The 22,132-nt window shown below is 42.3% G+C and overlaps 1 protein-coding gene and 1 non-coding gene across 9 annotated transcripts in view; one reads left to right on the top strand and one right to left on the bottom strand.

The window, feature by feature from the left end:
- Window positions 1-22,132, bottom strand: part of FRY (FRY microtubule binding protein) — a 305,032-nt gene that overhangs the window by 70,771 nt on the left and 212,129 nt on the right. For 6 of the 8 annotated variants that reach the window (XM_038761610.1, XM_038761611.1, XM_038761607.1 and 3 more), the window contains 12 exons: window positions 18,303-18,561; window positions 16,712-16,894; window positions 15,084-15,170; window positions 13,008-13,267; window positions 11,953-12,142; window positions 10,422-10,546; window positions 8,868-8,925; window positions 6,363-6,454; window positions 5,961-6,133; window positions 4,424-4,584; window positions 3,277-3,387; window positions 1,358-1,512 (listed from right to left, as the gene is read on the bottom strand). In XM_038761610.1, the coding sequence (XP_038617538.1) occupies window positions 1,358-1,512; window positions 3,277-3,387; window positions 4,424-4,584; window positions 5,961-6,133; window positions 6,363-6,454; window positions 8,868-8,925; window positions 10,422-10,546; window positions 11,953-12,142; window positions 13,008-13,267; window positions 15,084-15,170; window positions 16,712-16,894; window positions 18,303-18,561 (1,854 nt within the window). The remainder of the gene's footprint in view (window positions 1-1,357; window positions 1,513-3,276; window positions 3,388-4,423; window positions 4,585-5,960; window positions 6,134-6,362; window positions 6,455-8,867; window positions 8,926-10,421; window positions 10,547-11,952; window positions 12,143-13,007; window positions 13,268-15,083; window positions 15,171-16,711; window positions 16,895-18,302; window positions 18,562-22,132) is intronic. The other 2 variants (XM_038761608.1, XM_038761605.1) reach the window with 2 other exon arrangements.
- LOC119941739 lies at window positions 11,173-11,310 on the top strand. Its single transcript, XR_005455319.1, has one exon. It is a non-coding gene; the product is annotated as a small nucleolar RNA SNORA7 (small nucleolar RNA).

Genomic DNA, 22,132 nt, shown 5'->3' with positions numbered 1-22,132 from the left:
AAACCAAAAAACAAACAATAGAAGACAGAGGAAACTGCCATTACATGTCTCATTTTGCCTGCTGCCTGACTTTGGATTTAACCCATCTTAGTTTCTCTCAGGACCCGGACACGTGGAAATATTTAGGGGACCCTCACATGTAGCATTCAGCTTACATCCATTTTTATTTCTAGCTACAAAATCCTTGTTTTAATACTGTTTTCACTTGACTTTTTCAACATCTGATATTTTCTGAAGTGGAAAAATACTTGCACATTTGGAGATGGATATTTCTGGGTATATTTAGATCCATATTTGTCACTAGAGATTTGCCTTTACCTTGAAGCGGATTTAGAAATGCTTTAGATTAACCTGAAAGTATTGCAAACCCTCATTTTCACCATTTTCAGGGAACATTTGAGAAGCGTTGGTTAATCTGAAAGTATGGTATCTGGAATGCTGAAACAAACTCAGCTTGATGCGGGGAAACCCAAGACATTATTCAAACACAAAACTTAAAATGTTCTTCGAAATCGGAATTTGGGTCTGCTATGTTTGTTAAAAGGGAGTTGACTACAGAAGTTTCCTATCTGCTCTCTTTCTCCTCTGTAAATTCTTTTCCAATTAATGACCTCATCTTTGCATGGACCAAGATAATTCTCAGGAGTGTCTGCAGTATCAAAGAAATCCTCTAAGTTCAAAGAACGGTCTTTCAGGAAAAGCACACTCCCATGAGGAATACATTCCCATCACACAGGAAGCTTAATAAAATATGGACATGAGGACTCGCCACTGTCCTCTGTAGCACAAAATCACTATTGTGTGACGCTCAATGGCTGATACTACTACTCTAACAGGTCTTCTCCCCAGATCACAACCCTCTCAACTATCATGCAGTAGTAGCAATATTATTTAAGAAGCACTTACTGTGTGCAGAGCACTGTACTAAATCCTGGGAAAAGAGCAGACCGCTGGGAATTAGGCACGGACCCTGTCCCTTGAGGGGCTCCAAATCACCTCACACTCTTGCGTCCACAATTTGTCATCACACAGCTCGGTATATTGATGTACATACTTAAGTGTTCAAGCACTTCCTTCTCCTCTCTGTAAATGATTTTATGTCTACAACCCTTTTTTTTTAATCTCCTAGTGATCAGGAGTCATGTATACAAATTCTACGCTAGGCACTCAATAAATACAATTAGATGGGCCGAATGACCCTAATGACTATTCAAACCTAGGGTCCTCAACGACCACCGGAACTATTCAAGTTGCCCGGAGGATAAGAGAGGGAGCCGGTGTGTTGGTATTTTGAGTTATGCTGACCCACCTCCCCACTGAATCCACGAACCCCTATCTCATTTAGATACATTCCTACCTGCTTCCACACACGGTTGCGATGGCTTTAAAGCATCCAGAAGCGAGCTGATAGGAACCAGTGTAGCACCGGTCAATAGCCCAGTTGAAAAGATTGACCTGGTCAGGATTTAATTCCAGCAACAACACCACGACTTCACAGCCCAGGTGATGAACCTGGAAACACAAAGGACCCCAATTCATTATAATCCTGGCACAGACGTACACTCCTTGTTATTTCTTACACGAACTGCATACACTTTAGACAATCTGATGGAAGAGACCGAAGAGATTTGCTCGATAAACGCGCACGCATTTTGGGTTCCGCTTTTGTGTCGTGTATCCTCCGGGGGACAGAGTTCTTAAATTTAGTGGAGAAAATTCAGGGTGCAGCTAAATTGGGCTCTTTAGGCAATGCACTGTGGGACTTGGTCATTCTCGATTATTCTAAGCTCTATTTACAAAAGAAGCCTTATCTTTCTCGAACGGCTATTCAGAAATGTATTAATATTTATGAAGTTTGGTTTCTAAAAATAATTGCTTTCCAGACCCAAAATACACCTAAGCCTTATGTGGTAATACTAGAAAAGACACATGATAGTAAGCAAGGAAAAATATCTCTTTAAATTCAGGGCTCAGAGCGGAAATTCATGAAACAGAAAAATTTCAAAGGCAAAACTGATACAACTGTTACACAATAACTCATGCAGCGATCGTCAACCGCCGATGGAGATATTTTCAATGGAGATATTGAAAACTGATCTGGTGATTGAAAGGTCATCTTTAGCGACTTCCCCTCCCAATCCCACAACTCCTGGAGCTTTGTCTACTTACTGGACTGAACGAAACTTACTTTCAGAGACATGACCTGGGGCAGGTAATGATACTGCTTGTTTCCAGGGCCAGGGTTGGGGTGGGGGACAGAGTGGAATACGTGATGGGAGAATTCCATTTACAGAGACCGCATGTCCTTGCCTACTGACACTCTTTTTTACCTAAATCCCACTACTAGTCTAGTAACCACTGCCCTGGAAATTGAGAGACCTGGGGGGCTAGGCCCATTTCTCCCTGCAGCTGGCGAAGGTGGGGAACAGCCACACCTGTAACTCTGCAAAATACCACCCTGATGCCCGCCTTCTCTACAGGTAAGAACATAACTGGCAAGGGTGAGAGGGTAAGAGGGGCACAAACCACTAGCACTATCGACAATTCCTCTGCTCAAGTTCTCCTCTACATTGTAAGCTCGCTGAGGCCCGGGAAGCTGTCTGCTTATTGTTATATTGTACTCCCCTAAGCGCTTAGTATAGTGTTATACACACAATAAGCGCTCAACAAATATAAATGGATGAATGAATGAATGAAGTTTCAGGACCGAATCTCTGATAGATGACTCAGCCCCATCAATCTTGCCCTTGGCGATTCATAGCTGAGAAAAGATTCATAAACTTTCGCACAGGACTTTTGCATAACGGGCTACATATTTTTGAAAGAAAAAATGCTAGCTGTTAATACTGACAAGCACCCTGATATGAGAGCTCATTACGTTATTTAAGCCACCCATCAAGATTTGCGTTCCAAACAGTGACAAAAACCTCCTCCGTTCCTCGAAATCAGTGTTGAGATAGAGAAGCGGTGTTCCCTAATGGTTACAGCGCGGGCCTGGAGTCAGAAGGATTTGGGTTTTATTCCCAGCTCTGCCACCTGTCTGCTGTGTGACCTCGGGCAAGTCACTTAATTTCTCTGTGCCTCAGCTACCTCGTCCGTAAAATGGGGATTAAGACTGTGAGCCTCATGTCCAACCTGATTAATTTGTATCTACCTCAACACTTAGTACAGTACATGGTACGTTGTAAGCACTTAGATGCCATTAGAAAAAAAACACCAGTAAGTGCGGAGCCTAAAAGCCATTTCAAAATCACTGGTGTCGGGAAAGGTACTTACTCGTAAATCTTGACAAGCCAGAATGTTATCAAGCCACTTGTAGAGATAGCCATCCGGGGAGAGACCCACATTGTCAAAAACAGGGCCACAGCACAATACCGCTGACATTGCCTGGAAGTGAAAACCAAAAGTTAAGTGGGAATCATATCAAACCACCAAGCAATAGTCTTTATAGAGCACTTTGTGCAGAGTACTATAAAAGCACTTGGGAACATTCCTCAGGAGAAGGCATGATCTCTGGCCACCAGGAGTTTACAATCTATCAAGATGAGTCCTAAACTTTAATCCAATGAGTGGGACCATCATCATCATCATCATCAATCTTATTTATTGAGCACTTACTGTGTGCAGAGCACTGGACTAGGCGCTTGGGAAGTACAAGTTGGCAACACATAGAGACAGTCCCTACCCAACAGTGGGCTCACAGTCTAAAAAGGGGGAGACAGAGAACAAAACCAAACATATTAACAAAATAAAATAAACCAAGTCAGAGGGTACTGGGGAACTTCAGAGGGAGGAGGTTAAAGCTTTTCCTGGCCTGTGGGGAGAGTGAGTCCAACCCCTCTTTTGAAAGAATCCCATTGATTTTTAGTTTAGAAAGCCCACTCAAAGGAGGATCTATTTCTCTGTTAAAAGTGGAAATGCACCCTGTTGAACAACTGAAATGATCAATAAATCAGTCGTATCTACTGAGTACTTTACTGTGTGCTAAACACTTAACTAAGCACTTGGGAGAGGACAATAAAGTAGACATGTTCTCCGCACAAACTCCACCCATGTTACAGATGAACTGACTGGATGCAAGAGGAGCAGCGTGGCTCAGTGGAAAGAGCATGGGCTTTGGAGTCAGTGGTCATGGGTTCAAATCCCGGCTCTGCCAATTGCCAGCTGTGTGACTTTGGGCAAGTCACTTAAATTCTCTGGGCCTCATCTGTAAAATGGGGATTAAGACTGTGAGCCCCACGTGGGACAACCTGATCACCTTGTAACTTCCCCAGCGCTTAGAACAGTGCTTTGCACATAGTAAGCACTTAATAAATGCCATTATTATTATTATTAAGTATCTTCAGTCAACCTCTCTGGCACTTTGAAAAACAAAACCCGAGTCCTGACAAACACCTTTCACATGCGGCGAGTGACACTCTACCTTTAATGCACAATACTGGTATCTTGTAATCTGATGGTTTCTGTCGCTGTATCGATCCAGAGGTGTGAACATAATACTGAAGGGTCCAGCCCACTGACTAAATAGGATGAAAAGATGGTGCCTCAGGCTCTGCTGAGGGAAGAGGAATCTCCTGTGATGAACTATGGGATTAAAAACAAAGTGAATTATTTCCCAGACGGATTGTGAATGCTGTGAAGATAAACTAAACTGCCAATCTGTGGGGATCTCGGGTTTTGAGAACAGGAACTGGTTTAGTTTTTTTCATTAAATCAATCAATCAATCAATTAATGAATCAATCAATGGTATTTACTGAGTACTTAATATGTGCAGAGCACTCTATTAAGCTCTTGGACCAGTACATTAAGATTTGTTGTAGTGATGTCACATTCGTCTCATAACAATCAGATTGATCAGAAGCTTGAATTTTGGAAACTCTCTATTTAGCCCCAAATAACTGTAATTACCACAATGCCACAGTTAATGCTTTCACAACGATTATCTCATTTTATCCTCACAACCCTCCCGAGAGGGAAACAGTAGCGGGTATTACTGTCCCCATCTTTTAGATGAGGAAACTGAGACCCAGAGAGGGTAAATGATTTCTTTGAGGTCACACAACACAGTACTTTGCTTTCCTGAGCTTCCTGGGGGTAAAGAACGGGTGGATTATATTTTACATTCACCAAATGAACTATTCCCCTCCTGGCCTACTTGCTGTGTATCACTCCCTCCCAAGTCGGTGGAAGCTTGGTGAAGATTGTGGGAGGAGATACTGGGAACACTGAACTCCTTGCAGCCAACTTTCTAATCAAGGTTTTGATAAACCAGGGCATCCTGCCACTCTTATTGCTCCCAAGTGTAATGCTTTCCCAACTAGCCTAGGCTGAAGAAAACCATAAGAACAAAATACAGTCTTTATAGACAACGTCTGTTTGAAAAAGATTCTGTAGTTTATTCTTGTGTGTGGACTTGGGACATCCCAAGAGGCGTGGTGCTGACAACAGTAAAACTGGCTCAGTAGTCTTGGAGCTTAACTGTTTGGGGGAGATCCAGAACACTTTGTTACCCATTTGTTTCCAGAAAGAACTCCTCCAACACCGTAACATTAATCAAAAGTGGCATTAGATAAAAAACAAAGTAGCGATTGTGGGCTCTCTGCAGAATGTGCAGATCTGTTTGAATCACACAAGAGGAATTCTGCTGGGATTACTGGCTACGCATTAGTGCAAAAGAGAGAACTTGCAAAAGCTCAAAACCCCTACAGATACTCCTTCAAAAGCTTCCCCCCTAAGTCACATGGATCTCTTCTTTCAGATGAGAATCCTAACAAAGACTAGAGAAAAAGAGCAATGCTAAGCCAGGTTCAGTCTCTTACTGTTGTCCCTATGACTCAGGCCTGAATTGCTCCGATCCAAAATCAGACCGCACGGCATCGGGAGGGGCCGCAGGGGCGTTAGTGATTTCTCACACTTGTGGACTAGCGGGTTGCGGTTGGAAGGGGGGGAATTCCACTACCTGGGACACACTGAATCAGGTTGGCGATCATGGCGCTGAAGTGTGCTCGGATGTCTTTAAGGATTTCAACTTCCTTATCGTTTTCGGCTTCCAACAGCATCCGCGTCAAGTCGACGTATTCCAAGAACAAGGCTCCAAGGGCCAAGGTGTCCCTTTCCAAGGCACCATTTGTGCTACGACAAAAGCAAAGTTGGGTATTCAGACATTCGGGACAGATAATCAGCGTTCAAGAGAGACCAACAGGTCCTGCAAGCCTCCCAGATAGACTTGGTTTTAAACCCAGTATATAAATTGCCGCAACTGAAAGCATGCCTTCATTTTCCCTCAGATACATCATGAGAAGAAACTAAAAGAAAGCCCAATAACACAACAGGGTTAGCATTCAGGAGCGGATGGACATACCTGTCACTTATCACTCCAGCGTCAGCGAGGAGTTCAAAAATCCGCAACAGCTGTAGCCGAAGCAGATCCCGACGTTCCCGGCGCTTCTTATTCTGTTCAAAAAGAGTTTACACTTTTTCAGAGGGGCAGAAACTCACTGTACTGTCGGGATACTGAACGGTGACCACAGAGTAGTAATAACAGTATTTATTAAGTGCCTGCTCTGTGCAAAAAAACTGCACTATATGCTTGGGGTCGGAGGGAAAATGAATGGGTGAGAGAATCTGACATGATCCCTGGCCCCCAAAAGGGTTCACAATCTAAGAAAAAAAAGTGTGGAGAGGGGGTTGGTGACAGACATATAAGAAAAGATGAAACAATAGTAACCACACATATAATAGGCAAGGATGAAAAACAAAATAAAAGCAATGGGATATTACGACTAGAGGAGCAGTCTCAGCTGTTTTGTGGCTCACAGAAAAATGGTCACAACTGCCACAGTAGTCACTTTTAATTGCCTAAGTAGTTCAGTAAATGGCAAAGCGATCCCATTTTTAATTTTACATAGCCCTTGGGGAAAACATTTGCAGTTGTAATGGATGAACCTGCTGGTTCCATTTCCTCTGTTAACTCTCTCTAACCTCCTTCACTCTGAATGCCTCTCTCTTTTGGAAACCACTCTCCAAAGGCCTAAGCAAATTTAATAGGCTCATTTCTGTTTTAATCATTTTTTTGCCCCATCAATTAATGGTACTTAATGAACGCTTACCAGATACAGAGCACTGTATTTGGTAGTGTACACTGCCGCACAGACTGTTTTTCTGAAACTTGATCAGATAACTACTCTCCCCACCTAAAAAGCTTCCAATGCTTCTCCACTGTCTCTCCCTGAAAATAAAAGTTCTTGCCCACTGGCTTCAAAATAATCTGTTGGCTGAGCCCTTCTGACTTAGCTAAGTGCTTTTTCTCCCTTCATTTTCTGGCTGCCCAAACTAATCTCCTAGGTGCCCTATCCACTTGTCTCTTCCAACACTAAACCACTACTCAAGCCATTCTCCTCACACTCTGCCCATTCTCCGCACACTTGCTCCAGCTTTTCTCCCAACCCTAAAAGGCTTCAAAAAGCCCTCCTACTCCATGAAGCCTCCCCTGAATAACCCCTCTGCTCCCCTGACTGCACTATCTTAATAACCACCTCATGAATCCAGCACATCTTTCACAAGAGATGCATGTATTTTTGTTATATTTATGCTTGTGGTTTTGTCTAATTGTATGCTAATACACTTATTATTTTTACTTATTTTAATTATTTTTACGTCCGTCCCTCCTATTAGAATGTCGACTCTTTGCCTGAAGGAAATGTGTCGCTTCTTCGTTTCATACTTCCCAGGTGCTTAGTTCAGTGCATTGCACTCAGCAGACCCCCTCGACAACTGCTATTACTACTCCTATTGTTCAATGTTCATCCGCAAAAGACTCTGACTAGAGAGCAGGGACTTTGTTTTTTATTCTTCTGTAAAGCCCTTCAGCATCTAGTGAAGCGCTTGACCCATAGTAGAATCTCAATACAATGTCGTTCAGGTTGACACTGGTAATGGTGATGGGGAATAATGGGGTAGGGAAAAAAGAGATGAGAAATCACATTACACTGGGCCACCAGAGCTTTATAATATTGACATTTTAAGGGTGAATTGATGCTCACGAGGAATTGATGCTCAAAGGGACAGGGATTGTGCTTTCTTATTCCTTCTGCATAATCCCCACGTGGCATGGGCATTTTAGAAAACACTGTGGTTACTGATGTTGACGGATTTAAAGAGGGAGTGTCTGTGGAAGTTTCCTGCTAGAACCAATTATGGACACCCAATTTGACCTTCTTCTTTTCCTTTCTCCCCTGGTGTAAATTCTTATCAAATTTTAATGTTTCTTCTCCTTCTTCCTCCATATTTAGAGTCTGCAGCTTCCTCTAGACTGTTAGCTTCTGTGGACAAGGAACCTGTCTCCCAACTCTTGGTATTCTGTACTCTCCTAACAGCTTAGTACAGTGCACACGGTAAGCACTCAGTAACCATGACTGATTGATTGATTGATTTCTCTTCATCTCTAGGAGCCTACCTCTTTCCATGCTTTGGAAATGAACTTTCGCTGGGGAACTCTGGGGAGAAGTACCTCACCCTGAAGCTAGACAAAATAAACAATGTGCTCCCAGAAAAAACCCTAATGTAAACCCACCCCCAAACCTTCCCCCCATAGCAATTTATCAAGATGGATCTGCCCGTGGCTATGTTGGGCTCATCCTTTTAGGTGTCGGTCCTTAAAACTGAGATAAAATCCCAGCTGGAGTGAAATATATTTTGAAATGCTGTAATAAATAATAAAAAATATGAATGGTGAAACTCCTAAGATTCACCATCCATAGAATTTCACCAAGCTTCACTTCTGAAAGTAAGACCTTACTGCATTTAATTTCTCATGCTGGTAGCAAAATCAAACAACAAAGGCTAATTCCTTTAACTTTACACTTACCTCTGGTCTTCGTTCTAAAGCTTCCTTCATTAAGGGATGAAGTTCTTCTACTAATTCCCTAAAGAAAAAAAATATGTTGCTAAATTCCTCATTTCTGGGGTCAGGCTTGCCACTAAATACTGTTTCATATCCTAGGATTGTAAGAGTATTAAAAATATCATTACTGGAAGAGGTCAATGATCCATCCAGCCCAATGTTCAGGATGTTTGGAGGAACACTGGGATGGTTACTGTTGGGCACCCTAACAAATTCCACATGTTTACCCCCCATATCCTCAGCCACTTATTTCAGATTCCCCTACAACATCATTCCCAATTCTTCACTGAGGATTACCACCCTCTCCTTTCCAGCTGCCTTTTCCTTTACCAGAAATGGCTGGGGGAAGGAGAGGTCTTTTTGGATAGAGCTCCTTACAGCATGGATCAGTGGGGTTGACATTCTGGATCCGAGGACCCGGAGTTCAGAAACTGGGTTCTAATAAAAGCTCTGCCGCTCGCCTGCTTGTAACCGCGACTTCTCTGTACCTCAATTTCTTCATCTGTAAAGTCGGGATTCAATACCTGTTCTTCATTCCCCACTAGACTGTGGACCTTTTGTAGGACAGAGACTGTTTCTGACTTGACTGTAATAATAATAATAATAATAATGTTGGTATTTGTTAAGCGCTTACTATGTGCTAAGCATTGTTCTAAGTGCTGGGATAGATACAAGGTTATTAGGTTGTCCCACTTGGGGCTCACAGTCTTGATCCCCATTTTACAGATGAGGTAACTGAGGCACAGAGAAGTTAAGTGACTTGCCCAAAGTCACACAGCTGACAAGTGGCGGAGTCAGGATTTGAACCCATGACCTCTGACTCCCAAGCCCGTGCTCTTCCCACTAAGCCATCTACCTAAGTACTTAGCACAGTAGTTTGCATGTGATTAGGTGCTTAGCAAATACTACAACCATTACTATTCATTCAATCGTATTTATTGAGCGCTTACTGCGTGCAGAGCACTGTACTAAGTACTTGTCATTATAATAATTATTGAGGTTTTACACCTGATCTTGGCATGGCCACGAACTTCTCCCTACCTCAGCTTCTCCATCTTTAAAATAGGACGGTGCTTCCTGACCCTTGGTACTTCATAAAGGCGCTAAGAGGGTATCAGTGACATTGCATCTGAAAGTAATGTCAGCCTTTTTATGAGACGTGTGCTAGAGAAAACTACCCTAACACTACTGCTATTAATGCCATGAAAATAAAGCTTGCAAATGAGATGAAACTTGAAAAGGAAAACATGCTCAGAAAAGAGAAATTGGATAAAACTCCAGGAGTTGTGACTCAGAAGTGAAATATGACATATTTGAAGCAGCCACGAGAAAGATTTCTTGCAGTTGCTGCAAACGGCTACCTGCTTAAAGTTAACTGTGTATCAAACCTGTAAACTCTTGGTACTGATGCCGTCTCAGACCATCTTTGGACAATAACTTTAATATTTCAGGGAAACAAGGAACTGCATGTTCACTCCACCACACATGAACCGAAACTGTACCAAACTGCCACTGTACCTGAACACAAGCGAATTTGTTCTTCCAAATCCCAATACTAGTGACTCGGTTATTTCAATGCTCTCAAGTCTCATCAAAGGCACGAGCTGCTTTAACAGAACCCCTACGGACGGCGTCCCGATCACCTGCGCACGCGCCGTAAGGAAAGAAAAAGGCAATGACACACCGAATAACCTTGCCTTCCCTCAGATGAATAAACTGTTCATTTAGATTGTAGAACATCGAATTGTTTCCAAACTACGGCCATCCATTAACAAATAAGGATGGATTTAATTAAATACAATCATGGCTTTTCCAGCTTGGAGTGCACATTTGAATTCTACACTCTATCCGGTGATCCCCTCTCCATCCCCCCCACCCCCCCATCTCCCCTCTCCATCCCCCCCATCTTACCTCCTTCCCTTCCCCTCAGCACCTGTATATATGTATATATGTTTATACATATTTATTACTCTATTTATTTATTTATCTTACTTGTACATATCTATTCTATTTATTTTATTTTGTTAGTATGTTTGGTTTTGTTCTCTGTCTCCCCCTTCTAGACTGTGAGCCCGCTGTTGGGTAGGGACTGTCTCCATGTGTTGCCGACTTGTACTTCCCAAGCGCTTAGTACAGTGCTCTGCACACAGTAAGCGCTCAATAAATATGATTGATTGATTGATTGATCTCGAATTGATAATGTATCCTAAACATGGGTCGATAACACATCATAAACCTGGGTAGATAATGAATCAGTAACACACTAAGACCCCTCTCAGGGTCGCGCCTGGAGAGTTTCCAGTACTCTACCAGTCACAGCTACAGGAGGAAGAGTTTAACAGAGGCCTACCCATTCCACTCCTAGCTTGGGAAGTGGCTAGCGAGTGGAAGGCAATCTGCTACGCGTCAAAACTCACCTGTGCTGGGCAGCAGCAACATGGGAGACAGTCGAGGACAGAGACTCATTTACTACGCAGGAGGTGGCAATGGTAAACCACTTGTGTATTTTTACCAAGAAAACACTACCAGAACGACTGCAGGTGGAAGTGGGACGTTCTGGGAGAGATGTGTCTATGGAGTCGCTATGGGTCGGACACAACTCGACAGCATAGGACAACAACAACAACACATGAAGAACACTGGCCTTGATTTTCACTTTCAAACCTACAAATGAATCCTGATGAGAAACTTCTTCCCCGTGATCTTTATGCGACCAGGGGACCACATAATTGAGTCCCACCAATTCTTGAACCAAGGATAACTGATTTGCAGTTTTTAGTACTCCAGGTTCAACACCAACGTTCTCTGTGGTCCTGACGTAAAAACCTTAAAACCACTGTATGGGAGCTTTCTTACCTATCAGAGAGGGAAAAGAGGGTGTCCTCAAAGCCCTGAGGGTGAGCTCAGAAGGCTATTTCTTCATCCTTTGTTTTTCAGAAACGAGCAAGAGAAATACCGGACCCTGCCCCAGCCAGATGGTAGACACAGTATGAGAAACCAGCTCAAAATAAAGCAAGGAGAACCATGCCTCCGGAATGGGCCATGCTACCTTATTATCATAGCTTACGGTGCCATCGGGAGTGGTAGCCATGATCTCGGGAGTGGAAGCTCGCAAGTGGCCGGGGCTCATAATACTGGGTTTGGCAACTCCGAAGCAAAGAATGAGATAATTTCTCCACAAGGTAACATAGTTGTCTCCACTGCTGGCGGTGCTGGTTTTCTTTGCGTTCACAGGACTGCTGGAAATTCGTGAAGAGGGGAAAATGGAAATTCAGATTTAATGGGAAATATCCCCACCAACAACAAGACTTCCCGCAGAAAGAGAAGTAGCGTGTCCTAGTGAATAAAAACTGGGCCTGGCAGTAAAAAGGGCCTGGGTTCTAATCTCGGCTCCACCACATGCCTGCTGTGTGACCTTGGGCAAGTCATTTCACTTCTCTTTGCCTCAGTTCCCTCATCTGTAAAATCGGGGTTAAGACAGTGAGCTCCATGTGGGACATCCGATTACCCTGTATCTAGCCCAGCACTTAATATAATGCCTGGCACATAGAAAGATCTTATCAAATATTACAAAAAAAAGAGAGAGAACTTTTGGAGAGTATCCTTCTGTAGACAATTCTGCTATCCTCTTGTCTGTAGGTTATTTTATGTCTGTCGCCCCCAATAGATTGGATGCTCTTTGTGGGCAAGATAGTATCTCTTACATCTATAGTACTCTCATGAGGATTTAGCACAGTGCTAAATATAACCGACGGACTGATGTTCGGCTTAAGGCAAACCTGAAGCTGAGGGCCAATTTATTACCAATGACAATTTATGCATGTATAAACCAAACAATGTTTTTCTCCAAACCCACCCTGAGAACCCTGACGTTCGATTCCTCGGCAGAATACAGAGATTCAAACACTGCTCCGGTCATCTAGAGGTGAGGATTTTTTTTGAATTGGACAATGCAAGAGTCGCATTTTAGTTGACGGGGTTTCAGATTGCTCATCTTTAATTGAGGAACAAAATGAGAGGGGACGGCGATGCGGTGGGTCCTTGTGGAAAACGGGAAGCGGGGAACAAACCATGGAAATGAAACAGAGCAAAAGCGGTACTCACTTTGGATCCACAAGAGGCAAGACTAGCTGCAGCCTCGTGAAAGCATAAGGCCAGGCATAACTGAGAGCTGTAGGACAATGCTTGGGTAAGTTCTCCTGCCTGAGAAAACTGAAGAGGCAGAGGACCCACGGGTCTTTGACCGACTGGGCGAATATCCATACGTGGGAGGGACTCTTTATGTCATAATGGCTGTTGACTAGGACTGCGTTCCATTCAACCAACCACTGCAGGTCCACGTGGTGGGTCAGTGGTAATGTTGCCTGTGGATGAAATGATAAGCATTAATCATCAATCATATTTATTGAGCTTACTATGTGCACAGCACTGTACTAAGCACTTGGGAGGTACAAATTGGCAACATATAGAGACAGTCCCTACCCAACAGTGGGCTCACAGTCTAAAATGAAAGGGAACCACCCAATTCCAACCCGTTTCATGGAACATTCCCTTCACATTGTACCACTATCGAGTTTACGGTTCGACAGGATCACAAGACGTCACAGACAGACTTCGTCTGCCTTTCTGAAAGTCTGGAGAAACCTAAGTCTCGGACAGTTAAGTTTTCCGGGGATTGGGCTTGTGCTTGCCTTTTGCAAAGTGTCTTCTCACCACAACAGGAACACGTTCCACTGATGAGCAAATCTGGTTGGGTCACTTTGATCAATGCCACCCTACTGGATTTCCAGGACAGGGAAATTGCTGGACTTAATTACATACAATAATAATAATAATGATGATAGTAACTATCATTATTATTATAGCAGCTGTTTTACCATAAAATACCCAACCACTAGGTCAGATGATGAACAATATCTTGGAAGATATGATCAAGAAAAAAAGCACATTTATCGCCACCAGAACAAGACTGCTACTGCTGACTGGGGGAGAAGCTGCCAGGATTCTGGGGAGTTCCACCATGCCTGAAAAGCTCTTTAAATGACTTCAGTGATCTAAAGAGTTAATTACTCACCAAAGTATCTGATTCACTCCCAGGCAACAGTGGAGGCCTGAGGCTGACCTAATATTTTTATGCTGGCAAACAGTCTATTAAAGGTCAAAACTGAAGTTTTGTTTACTCAAAAGATCGTTCAAAAGGCACCGAAACTCATTTTAAAGGCTTTTGAAAGCACGCACCTTATCTAGTTAGTTATTTTTCTTATCGAATGGTAGGATGCTGGTTTATTCATCTTGTACCATTGGAAGAGGGAACAAGCAAAGTGGATGCATCACTGTGAGCACCTTAGAAATCAGAATCACTGAAACATTACCAGCCCTGTTCTCGGAAAGATACAACGATGCAAATCTCATAAACATCTGTAGGCTTTACACACTGAAGGGAGAACATCATCATCATCAATCGTATTTATTGAGCGCTTACTGTGTGCAGAGCACTGTACTAAGCGCTTGGGAAGTACAAGTTGGCAACATATAGAGACAGTCCCTACCCAATAGTGGGCTCACAGTCTAAAAGACAGTCTAAAAGACAGTCTAAAATACCACAGGCATGCGGTATTCAATCAACTTAAAACACTCCTGCTTTGAAAACCATAGAGAACTAGTGATTTTGAATCAGTGTCAGCCATACTGTCAGGCCCCATTCGGCTTTGCAATCTGAGCACAGCTCCTGCGAAGCCAGGGTGGAATTTGGGTCATTATCGGTAAGCGGCAAGGCCTACTGAGAAAGAGCAGGGGCTTGAGAGTCAGAGGACCTGGATTCTAATCCCAGCTCTGCCAGTTGTCCGCTCGGGTAAATCACTTAATTTCCTGGTGCCTCAATTTCCTCACCTATAAAATAGGGATTAAATCCCACTCCCTCCGACTTAGACTGTGAGCTCCATGTGGAACAGGGACTGTGTTCACCCTGATTATCTTGTATCTACCCCAGCGCTTAGAACAGTGCAGGCGCACAGGAAGCGCTTAACAAATACATAATGATGGAGGCTACTCCCCCTCTTCGAAATCTGGACTCGATAATTCCCAGAAACGCAGAGCATTCTGTCAAAACCTCTTTCCGTTTCACGAGTCTTTCTTGGATTAGGTTGGTTCACAGCAACGCACAATCAAATGAACACTCACCGAATCCGAGACTGCTACGTGAATGAAACTTTCCAGAATAGAGGAGCTGAGCTGATCCATGACATCAATCATTGGTCTGTCATCATCCTGTATAAATGGCAGACGATTACACTCCAGAAATAAGAAGGATCCAACCCTCCCTCCCTCCTCCTTTGTCTCACACATGAAGCAGAGCTGCCTGCAAGATAGTGATAAGGTGCGTGACTTGGCTGAAAAGTCAGCGATAGTTGCCATGGTAAGTTAGAACTTTACGTTTTCTCCTTCTAAACTCCAGGTTTTAAATGTTTTTAGACAGGTCCTGGATCGGACGCAACACATCCAGGATCAGATAACCAAAGCTTGGGATGTTATTCGCTAGAGCATTCCTTTGTAGAGCACCTGAGGATCTGCAATGAGACCACAAGGTATGGGCCAACTACCCCGAATTTATTAATTTCTTAATTAAAAGAGGCTTCAGTTGTGCAGGTTATGATTATTGCATCCAAATTCTGAAATTCAAAATATTTCACTGCTGTGAATGGTTCTGGGAGCCAGGGGAGCTGAATTCTAATTCTACCTCTGCCCAGGTCTGCTCTGTGACCTTTGGGCATTTGGCATTTCCCCCTACCTTGAGCCCTACAGCACTTATGTATATACCTAAAAATGATTTATTTATATTAATAATATAATAATATAATAATTTATAATAATATATTATAAATAATGTCTCCCTCTCTAGACTGAAAGCTCACTGTGGGCAGGGAACATTCATTCATTCAACCGTATTTATTGAGCACTTACTGTGAGCAGAGCACTGTACTAAGCACTTGGAACAGTACAAAATAACAATAAACAGACACATTCCCTGCTCACAAGGAGCTGGGAATAGGGTTTTTTTTCCCCCTTCAGTTAAATATCCTCTAACTGGATGTGCCCGGCTAGTGGTAGTTGGGGGATTTTAAGAGATTATGATCATTTCTCTTTACGGGCAGAGAACGTGTCTGCCAACTCTGTTATACTGTTATATTGTACTCTCCCAAATACTTAGTGCAGTTCTCTGCACAAAGTACTCACTCAATAAATCCTATTTATTGATCGATTGATTAAACCCTAAAAGATGTGTCAGAAATCTGGGTCTTCTTGTGGCTGCTAAAGTTGTAAAAACAAGAGAAAGAAATCTGAGGTATCGTGAATCATCTCATCCTTGTTATTAACTAATTACTTTCTGTCAAGCAAATACTGTAATCTTACTGGTTATATGCGATCTATTTTATGATTTGAATGGTCAGGAAAGGAAGAAAATAAGATGGGACATACTATGCAAGGAAAATTAAAAATGGATGACATGATTTTTATGATATTATATATGTGATAGCCACGAGGGCCATCCCATTTGCCAATAATGGGATTTACATCAATATAAGTGAACATATTCTGAAGTTTAACTTTATAAAAGATTAGCTCAGTTCAGGTGCATTACATCTTTCATGAGGATGGCACGCCAAGGGGGTATTTTAGGAAGAGTCATGAATCACCTCCTGAATGAACCTGCCATCATACTGACCCAGGAATAGATGATTAACGTTCTTTACCCTAGCATAACATAAGAGGTGTAATTAAAAACCGGACTTTAGGGAATTTATCCGTACCTCTGGCTGTCCCAGTGCAATGAATAATGCACGGATCTCCTTGAGAATCAAAACAGCAAGTTTGCGAGTAGCGATCTGAAAACTGCACAGTAAAACGAGAGCAAATCCTTCCACCGCATGTAATACGCTCGAATATGGACTTCTTTCAGGTTGGATTCGGTGACTGGATCCATTTGGTATTAGCTGTACATGATAAAGGACATCATTCTCAGAAAACGCCAAAAAGTAATGGAAAAAAAAACAAAATAGATTGTTTTTGCAGGTTCTCCAACAGGTGACCCATTTTCAAGAAACCCCAATAATTCAAGTTTATCAACACACGTGAATAAGCAGATATGACTAAAAGGCATCAAAATGACTATTACGTAGAATGCTCTTCTGTTTGTTTTCCAAACTGCTGGTTTGAAATCATTTAAACTGCCTGCTACTCCAGAGGGAATTGCAATATTTTATCAATAACAGTAAATGTATCACCACATAACTTCAAGAGCGAGTTCAATAAACAAAATTTGGATTCAAGTTAAGAAAACATACCTTCAGTATTTTGGCCTGACAGCCCAGATAACACAGTGTTATGCAAGGCAAAAAAAGCTCAACCAATAAAAGAGGAATGTATTGTGTAATACATTCCTCTAAGAGATGGCTATTTACTAAAATAATGTTCAAGGGAGGGAAAGGAGTTTTTACTGCTTCTCAAGATAGTTCTGCTCACATGTGGGAGGAGAGTGAAATTTTACCAACAGGCTGATGTAGTTTCAATGGGGTTCTTATCAGTAAGTCCCAAATGAAATAAGAATGGAAAAATGTAGTCTCCAGTCTGGGCTCAGTTGGACCAAGGCTGCTTCTTTAAAACCCTTCATGAGAAAGTCTTCATTCACACTGCTTTAATTTCATAAGACCGCCCTCCCTTTTCTCACATATTAATTTAACTTTCTGAGTGAGACTGTCAAAAATGGTTCCAAAATTACTGGTCAGCTGGAGTGGAGAGGGAAATTGTTTTATGTAGAAAGCCCATTATCTTAAAACCATCTTTCCCCACACCATCGTCTATGATTAAGTACAGAGATCAGCAAATGTTCCGGCTAATGCTGTATGTATGCTTTCAATGTCAAAGAAGAAGTTGTAATTATTATAATGCAAAATGACCCTTGGGGCTCTAGAGAGAGGGGAGGGGGAATTGATCTTGGGGATTTGTTGACACCCTTGTCATTTTTCAACAATTTATGTGTCATGGGCGGTTCCGCCTGGTGATGACTACAATCTTGTAAGTAGAGTTTAAAGCATACCAGAAAAATATATCAGATCTCAATGAAAGCTTGGGTTTTCCCGATCATTTTGTTGCCACTTAAACAAAAAAAAACCCAATGGTTTTCTGATTCCCTGTAAATAGAAGCTGACTCATCTGTGAAGAAATTAAAAATGATGCTCAATTCATTCGCTCAATTCAAACACATCTCAAAGTTCACTTACAAAGCTGTACGTACCACCATGCACTAATGGTAATATTACAGTATAGTAGTGGGAAAAATACCAGTTGGTAACAGAATGGCTCCAACCTATAAATAGATTTAATTCCTATTTGGAAACCCACCTCTGAAGTTCTAATTTTGTTTGTTTGTTCACAGACTTTTCCTTGAGATTGAATGACAAGTTTCCACTGTGTGAGCAACTGTAGCAGTAGCTTGAGGGAGCTCTCTAAAAGGGTGTAATGCGTGTCGTTTACTTCGCGTAACAGGAAGTTAGTAAAGCCAAACAGAACATCTTCTCTCCAGTCCGTGAAGTCAACCAGTAGACCCTGAAGGGAGTTTTGGGCAATATGTCGTAATTCATCATCCATATGGATAGACAGCCTGAAAGGATAAATGGAAAAGATAAGAAAATTAGTTGCATTGATAACCCCTCACTCACCCTCAGTTCTTCCAGAAAACCTGTACTGCTTCAACCTCGGATCCCTGTTATGTGACTCTCACAAACCTTGGTATCATGTTGACACTCGCTTTTCTCCTAAGATTGGGTCTTTTCCCTCCCCTTTTGCTTGTTTTTGATCGCACTGTCCCCAAGTTGAGATAGGCAGAGTTCTCTGGGAAATGGAATAGCACAAAATCTTCACTTTAGAGATGAGGAAACAGATTCAGTACACAATAAGCGCTCAATAAATACAATGGAATGAATGAATGAATATCCAATGAATCTGTGGCCAGTTGGGAAGGTGGTGTGGCTTAGTGGAAAGAGCCTAGATCTACGAGTCAGAAGAAGTGGGTTCTAATTCCAGCTCTGCCACCAGCTGACTGTGTGATCTTGGGCAAGTCACTTCACTTCTCTGTGACTCAGTGTCCTGATCTGCAAAATGGGGATTCCATCCCTGTTCTCCCTCCTCATTAGACTGTGAGTCCCATGTCTGCGTCCAATCTTACTGTCTTGTATCAGCCACAGTGTGTGGCGCATAGTAATAGCTGAACAAAAACCACAGTTATTTATTATTTGTACCCCAACTCAAGCTGGGTTTCCAGACTGGGCTGGCCACTTCTATTTCCATGAATATGCAAATTCTCTTTTTACTTTCTGAAGCATAAAAGAATAGAGAGGGCAGAGGCAAACCTGACAAATGGCCCAGAACCAAAAGCACTGCCCACTTGACTGCAAATGCCATCACTCCTAACCTGGCAGAAGAACAATCATGTTCTTGCTTTCATGGGTTAAAAATTAACATGATACCCTCTGTAACTCCAGCTATGCAATATTTTGCCATGCTTTGCTTTCCTAGTGAATGCCAGGGAAGAACACAGTTGTTTGGGAAAAACTAACAGAATCTGTAACCTGGGCCCTCACCAAATGCATTGCCTAAGGAAACCCCTTCTGATTCATTATTTTCATTTGACATGTTTAATACCCTCATTAGTTTGCAAGTTCCCTGAGGGCAGAAATGTGAGCCTTGTTTTTATTATACTCTCCCAAGTGCTTAGTACAGTGCTTTGCAGTCAATAAGTGTTCAGTCAACCTTATTAATTGATACCTTTTAGGAATATTTTCTAATTGCTTCCAGCATAATCTCTAAGCATCTGGGGCAGTGCCATGCATAAAATAGATATTGAGTAAATCCTATTGTTGGTGTTGGTGATGATTATGAGGGGCAAGACTCTGTGATCTTTCTTCCAATAAATATCAAATAAGGATGGTTAAAGCAAACAATACTCTCCTGTATTTCTAGGCCACGTCACTGTCTGTTTTGATGAAGCATTTACTTATGAACCAATCCGTTCAGTTCTCCCTTCAAACAATATTAGACTCGCAATCTCTCAACATTACTCACTCTCTCCTAATTTCTACTCTGCACACCAAAATCATTTTCCAATCCTCAAATCCAGGAAACAGAGCCATTTTAAGACCCCTCCCTGCTGCATTTTGGTCATTCTTTTGAAAATCACTGTGTTACCAAACTTCCTTCCTGATTGGGGCAAGAATGACGAGAAATAGCCTAGGAACACAGTCCAGACATCTACATTCAACCTTTAAATGCCCAGAGAAGAAAATTTACCAGGAAGGAAAGGGAAAGGTTCTGATTATGGCAACCCCTGGTTGTCAGGGTTAAACTCAGTCTTCAGGAAAAAAGAAGTTGGCATCATTTAAAAGATGACCGAGATGGACATCAAAAGGAAACATCCCACACCTCAACGGGCACTATAAATAAACACTTTCACCAGCCTGAGGGAGGGACGAGGTGGAAATTTTCAGGCAGGCAGTGTGCATGCCTGTTTAGATAAAGCTGATGTGGCAGATTTCAGCAAATGCTAATTAAATTGAATGGCGGTGGGCTGCCTTTGTATTCCTTGGAATACTCATATGCCAGATGAAGCTGAGACTGTCCTTTGCCTGCAGTCCCACCAGAATCAGGGATATGGAAAATCGAAGCCATTTTAAACCATTTCAAAGGCAAGGCCCAGTCTTTAGTATCCCCAAAATATGTTGTTTTATTTTGTTGGTATGTTTGGTTCTGTTCTCTGTCTCCCCCTTTTAGACTGTGAGCCCACTGTTGGGTAGGGACTGTCTCTATGTGATGCCAATTTGTACTTCCCAAGTGCTTAGTACAGTGCTCTGCACATAGTAAGCGCTCAATAAATACGATTGATTGATTGATTGATTGATTGATTGTTTGAAATTTTTTATGGTATTTGTTAAGTGCTTACCACCTGCCAGGCACTGTAATAGGCTAATCAGGTTGGGTCCCATGTGGGGTTCACGGTCAATCCCCATTTTACAGATGAGGTAACTGAGGCACAGAGAAGTGAAGTGACTTGCCCGAAGTCACACAGCAGACAAGCGTGGAGCCGGGATTAAAATCCAGGTCCTTCTGACTCCCGGGCCTTTGCTCTATCCGTCAGGCCATGTTGCTTCTTAAATTCTTGGAAGAATATTATTTTAGAAACCTAGGGTCACTTCATTATGACCCGGTCACTCTCCAAAATAGAAATGGAAACAAGCAGCAAAAAACCAGGGCTTTGTGTGGGCGTGATGGGTAGACACAGAGGAAGGGGAGGCCTTCCCAGACTGAGCCCTTTCCTTCCTCTCCCCTCGTCCCCCTCTCCATCCCCCGCATCTTACCTCCTTCCCTTCCCCACAGCACCTGTATATATGTATATGTTTGTACATATTTATTACTCTATTTATTTATTTATTTATTTATTTATTTATTTTACTTGTACATAGCTATTCTATTTATTTTATTTTGTTAGTATGCTTGGTTTTGTTCTCTGTCTCCCCCTTTTAGACTGTGAGCCCACTGTTGCGTAGGGACTGTCTCTATATGTTGCCAATTTGTACTTCCCAAGCGCTTAGTACAGTGCTCTGCACACAGTAAGCGCTCAATAAATACGATTGATGATGACGAAGGGGAGGGGAAGACTGACAGACGTAGCAGAGAGGGGGAGGCACAGCATATGTGGAAGTAAAGAGGAAGAAGAGGCAGACACGGAAGATGAGAAAGACCAGAAAGTGGGAGAACAGACTTAGATTTTCACACTTAGAGATAATTCTTTTGATTGATGCAAGGATATCTCCGAGAAACACTAGGAGCAGCATTAATTACTGATGTCTCTGCCTTTCAAAGCACGCTATCATAAAGGCTAGATGCTTTCACGTCAAGGAAAAATTTGTTATCTGTCCATTAGTAATTTTGAAATTTGTTACGGGCTTACTATGTGCCAAGCACTGTATTAAGCCCTTGGGTAAATATATTCATTCAATTGTATTTATTGAGCGCTTACTGTGCTTAATACAAGGTTGAACATCATCCTTGCCCGACATGGGGCTCTAAGAGTGACCCAATGATTTTACTTCCATCTTTGGATAAAATTGTTTTTGACATCAAGATAACAACCAAGGAAAACAACTACCTATAGAGAAAGAGCATTTTTGTGGGTCTGG

Source organism: Tachyglossus aculeatus, chromosome 20 (genome assembly GCF_015852505.1).
Source record: "Tachyglossus aculeatus isolate mTacAcu1 chromosome 20, mTacAcu1.pri, whole genome shotgun sequence".
Classification (NCBI taxonomy): domain Eukaryota; kingdom Metazoa; phylum Chordata; class Mammalia; order Monotremata; family Tachyglossidae; genus Tachyglossus; species Tachyglossus aculeatus.
The sequence above is the reverse complement of the archived record's forward strand: the minus strand, read 5'-3'. Positions and strand labels throughout refer to the sequence as shown.